Source organism: Microtus ochrogaster, chromosome 10, assembly GCF_000317375.1.
Source record: "Microtus ochrogaster isolate Prairie Vole_2 chromosome 10, MicOch1.0, whole genome shotgun sequence".
NCBI lineage: Eukaryota > Metazoa > Chordata > Mammalia > Rodentia > Cricetidae > Microtus > Microtus ochrogaster.
Window position 1 is genome coordinate 70369576 of NC_022016.1, and position 5000 is coordinate 70374575.

At 42.3% G+C, this 5000-nt stretch overlaps 1 protein-coding gene across 16 annotated transcripts in view; it reads left to right on the forward strand.

Moving 5' to 3' along the window:
* Positions 1 to 5000, forward strand: part of Sgip1 (SH3 domain GRB2 like endophilin interacting protein 1) — a 188920-nt gene that overhangs the window by 166961 nt on the left and 16959 nt on the right. For all 16 annotated transcript variants that reach the window (XM_026781966.1, XM_005353475.3, XM_026781969.1 and 13 more), the window contains one exon: positions 4720 to 4831. In XM_026781966.1, the coding sequence (XP_026637767.1) occupies positions 4720 to 4831 (112 nt within the window). The remainder of the gene's footprint in view (positions 1 to 4719; positions 4832 to 5000) is intronic.

Genomic DNA, 5000 nt, shown 5'->3' on the forward strand with positions numbered 1-5000 from the left:
GAGAGAGAGAGAGAGCGCGCGCTAAATTAGAGGTTAATACTGAAGTGTCCGATGCTCCCTCACGAGCTATAGCACAAAGCACACTCTAGACAAACGGCAGTAAAACCATCATTTCTAACGATATGCATTGATATAGCTCAAACTACCTAAGATCTTAAGAACCCAACCTCAGAAAATCAAATCAAAACTAAGTCCCCCAGTTGATTTTATTTTATACATATATATTCATCTACTTAGCTAGGTTTTTTTTCCCAAAATCACAATTATTTCAAGGTTTTGTTTTGAATTTTGAGACAGGTCAGAGTGTAGCCAGGCTGCCCACAACTTGCTGTCCTCTTGGTTTAACCTCCTGGTTGCTACTATTATAGATACGCACCAGGTTGATTGGCAATTTTCAATGTTAATATGGAGGAATTTCTTAATTACTTTTGCTGTTTTTTCTCAGTTCTTCCAGGTCAGTATTCCAAACTTTTAAAAAATTCTTGAGCACATAGAAAAGCCTGTCTTATTCAGTTTACCTCCATCTTGTCTTAATTGCACTAATCATCATCAAAATAGCTAATTTGATGCTGTTACGGACCAAGCACTACTCTAAATGTTATACTTCTTTTTAACCCTCAGAATAGGCCTACAGAATGCTTATGATTGTATCATTACTGCCAAAAATAGTTTAGGCAAGCATCAGAGAAAGAAGCAATCCCAGGCTGATTGCCAACTCCCATTGACCCAGTGCCAACCCCCATTCTCGCAGCCACTACCCAGTGCCATGTTCTAAACCCTGCACTGATGCCACCTCCATCAGCACCACCACCTCTCATAATTCTGATAATAAATGTCTCATCTGTGGACAGAGCCCTGGACCACTTACTAGAGAGTTCTTTCTCAGTAAACATTAACCATTGATTCGGGCTCATGCACTGTCTGACTCATGTAGGAGCCAGTTCACGTTAAAAGACCACTAGCTACATAAACGACGCCACTTTATTCACAAAATATCATGCAAAAAATAAAATGTTTTGCAGTTCTGAAAAATAAAGTGCCCATGATATTCTCTTTATCTGCTAGAGTCTGCATTCCTCGCCAATTTTATTTTCTTTTTAAGGCATGTCCTTGGGCTGGAGAGAGAGCTCAGTTGGTAAAGTGCTTGGCTACATATGCTTACAAACCTGAGTTTGGTCCTCAGTGCCCAGGTAAAAGCCAGCCATGGCTCTCTATGCCTCTGTAATTCTGATACAGATGGTGAAGGCAGGTGGATCCCAGGGCTCGGTGCCTGGATAATTTAGTCGAAACAGTGAGCTCCGGATTCAGTGAAGAAACTCTGTCTCAGAAAATAAAGCAGAAAATTGGACTAAAGAAGCTGACATGCCAGTGTCAACCTCTGGTCTCCACATGCACAGAGAAGTACACACACACACACACACATGCGCGCACGTGCACACACACACATGTGCACGCATGCACACACACACACATGCGCGCAAGTGCACACACACACACACACACACATTTCAGACAAGTTTCCTCCTACACCTTATCGTCTTTATCATTAAAGTATGCACTACACTATAGCTAGTGTGTTCTAAATGTGGAACCTTCCCTATATCAGATAGCTCATGGGTCTCTCATTTTCTAGGGAACTGTTCTAATCTCAGTTCCAAGAACCCCCAAAACCTCAAGAAATCAATACTTCTACTTTAGATTATATAAACATTGTATATATATGTGCATTTCTCAAGATTTTCATATATATTCTCAAAAGAGAGCATCTGTTTTCACATATAAAATTTCCCAAAATAGTTGTATAAAATGCTTCCTCACTTAATTCCTAACCATCCATTCCCTTTTGTTTGGTTTTGTTTTTTTCTCTCATACCATTCTTTTAAAGCATTTGTTGGCTTACTCTATTTGGCTATAAACGTTCTGTTTTAGTACTTCACCAAACTCCCAAGTTCCGGTCACGTGGGAATTATGACCTTGCCATCATGGTAACAGCCTAACCCCTCTTCACTCACCCACTTGTTGCCATCAGCTGGGGAAGCCATTGTCCTCCAGGATCACTCTCTAAATGTCTGAGCTAATGAGGAAACAGAGGAATTGAGCAACACTCTAATCAAATTGTTTCTTCTGTTTACTGTCTCATTTTTCACAAATGTGTGTAAACATCGCCTTTCTTGGGCTAACAGTGGGTGATGGCACAGGTTCCTAAGGAAAGGTTGGTATAACCTTGGTTCTGTTTGAGAAAGTGGAGCTGCACAAAAGTAACTCATTCCTAATTCCTTTCTTTAAAAGTCAGCAACCCCATGGTTTAAGATATGCACACTCCGATTGACTTCCATTGTTTTCTTGCCCAATATGACCCCTAGTTACCCAAGGGAACAAGATAATATAGTCCTCAGAACCTAAATTTTGAATCCACACATTCTTCAGTAGCAATCTTAAAATTCTTCATTATCAACTAGGCAAGACTGAGCAAGCTGTAGAATATTTTTTGATAATTGATATTTCTAATATTCTTTGACAATGAGTCCTGTGTCGATTGGTTACTGTTACTGTGACCAAATGTTTAAGGTATTCACCTTAGGGGCTGGAGAGATGCCTCAGTGATTAAGAGCACAAGCTGCTTCTTCCAAAGGACCCAGGTTCAAATCCCAACTCCCACAGGGCAGCTCACAAATGTCTGAAACTCCAGCTTCATGGGATCTGACACCCTCACACAGACATACATGCAGGCAAAACACCAATACACATAAAATACAGATAAATAAATTTTTTTAAAAAAAGATATTCAACTTAAAGAAAAGTTTATTTGGAGTCGTCACAGGTTCTTGGGCCTGTGTCCTAGGCTATGGTGGTATAGTATATAATGTCAGAAATGTATACGTAATAGAGGAGACATGTCTCCCTCGTGGGGACCAGAAAGCAAAGAGTTAGACAGGAAAGGGTTAAAGTGTCCATATCTCCTTCAAGAGCATACTGCCTAAGTCTTAAATTCTTTCCATGTGACCCCCATAACCTAGATGTTCCACCACCTCCTAGCAGCGCTGCAGACTGGAAGTCATGCGTGTAACACATAGGTGGTCTGCTAAGTGAATATCATGCTTATTACTTACGTAGGGCACATACTAATGGTGAGTAAACAATGACAGCAGAGGTCAGTGCTGGAGTGAATGGTAATGATGGTGGTGGGGGGGAATGCTGTTGAGTATGAGAACAGCAGTGACTGCACACTGAACTCCAGGGGAACAGAGACCATGTCCAACTCATCTTGAGCATCCTCATCATCTACACTAGGGCATGATACATGATACTAACAAAGAGATGTTAAATTGGTGACCTACATGGGTTGGAGAGATGGCTCAGTGGTTAAGCGCACTGGCTGCTCTTCCAGAAGTCATGAGTTCAATCCCAGCCATCGCATGGTGGCTCACAACCATCTGTAATAGAATCTGATGCCCTCTTCCAACATACATGTCAGGTGTACATACATGCAGAGCACTCGTATGTAAAATATAAATAAAATTTTTAAAAAATGATGACCTATTACCAAGTACAAGGTAGTAAGAACTGAATTAAGATAGAAAAGGCTGGGGGTGGGGTAGCGTGATGAACTAGAATGAACAGGAAAGGTCATGTTGAGGAGGAAGGCATATAAAGGATGGGTTACCCCAATGCGTGTAACGTATGCCAGAAGAGAAGAGGAATAAACGTCTTTGTTTGGTAGAAAGGTGATGCAGCAAGCATGGGACATAGATACCATGTTCAGTACCAAGCCTAGAAACTAATAACCAAAGCAGCAACCTAAACTCTATGCTTTTGAAGTTCCATGTTGCAGCAACTCTTTGTAGTTAAGTCTTTCTTGCAGACAAACCACGCAGAGTGATAATAAAAATACAGGCTTTACAGGAAAGCAAATCTAAATTTGGATTCTTGTTTTCACTGCTTCAATAAATGTATCATCTTGGATACGGCCCTTCAAACTTTGGCTTCCTCTTCTGTAAAATGTGACTCTCCCCGCCTATCCTGCAGGCCGAGGGGAAGGTAGGGTGAAGCACTTCGCGGGAGGCATGCTTTGCCTCTGCTGGCACACAGTAGGTGTGCAATGGACACACAGATACTGATCAAGGAGATCAACTGGGCAGCGCCTTCTTTTGTTAGTGCCAAGTCAACAGCGTAGCTTTGGTAGCATTTGTTTTAGGCAAGGAGCTTGACCTTGCTAAACAGAGAGCAACTGGGCTTTCTAAAATGGAAATGACCAAAAAAAGGGCAGAAAAGGGCCGTGAGCTACGTGACACCACATGACTCATCTCTTCCTAATGAAGGAATGCAGGTTTTCAGGCTGAATACTCGATTGGGTTGGAAGGCTCTAGCGGGGAAATGGGAAAGTCTCTCCTTTAACCACCTGTTGCACAAGTACAAACTGTCATGCAAATACTGCCCTATGCTTTATGCAGGACGTGTAGAAACCCCTATGGCTTCGTTCTTTGCTTGGATTTTTTCTCCCATAGCCAAGTAGCTGAATCGATGTCAAGTGTGTTTGTCTAGAAACCGGCCAAATATTTCCTTTTAAATACTTGTGCTTGTGTTGAACACACAGCTACTGTGTGATCGTGGTTTTTTTGGTAAAAGACCCTGCCCCCAGTCCTTTAGCGAGCTCTAGTTCAATGTGCCCGTGCCTTTTACGTAAGTCACAAATAAATGGAAGCATTCCATCTCCTACAGGTTCTTCCAGGGGACCCAGCCCTCTGACTATGGGGGCTCAGGACACCCTCCCAGTCGCTGCAGCATTCACAGAAACCGTCAACGCCTACTTCAAAGGAGCAGACCCGAGCAAGTAAGCCTGCGTGGGATAAGAACCCCCATCCTCTTGAAAACCTGTCCTGTCTAGTGGGTGGGGGTGGGGGGAACACTCTAAACATAACCATCCTACCTGCCGAGAAGGAGTTCTGTGGATCAGATCCATAAATTCTACAAATTCTCTGAAATCACTTTAAAGACACGAC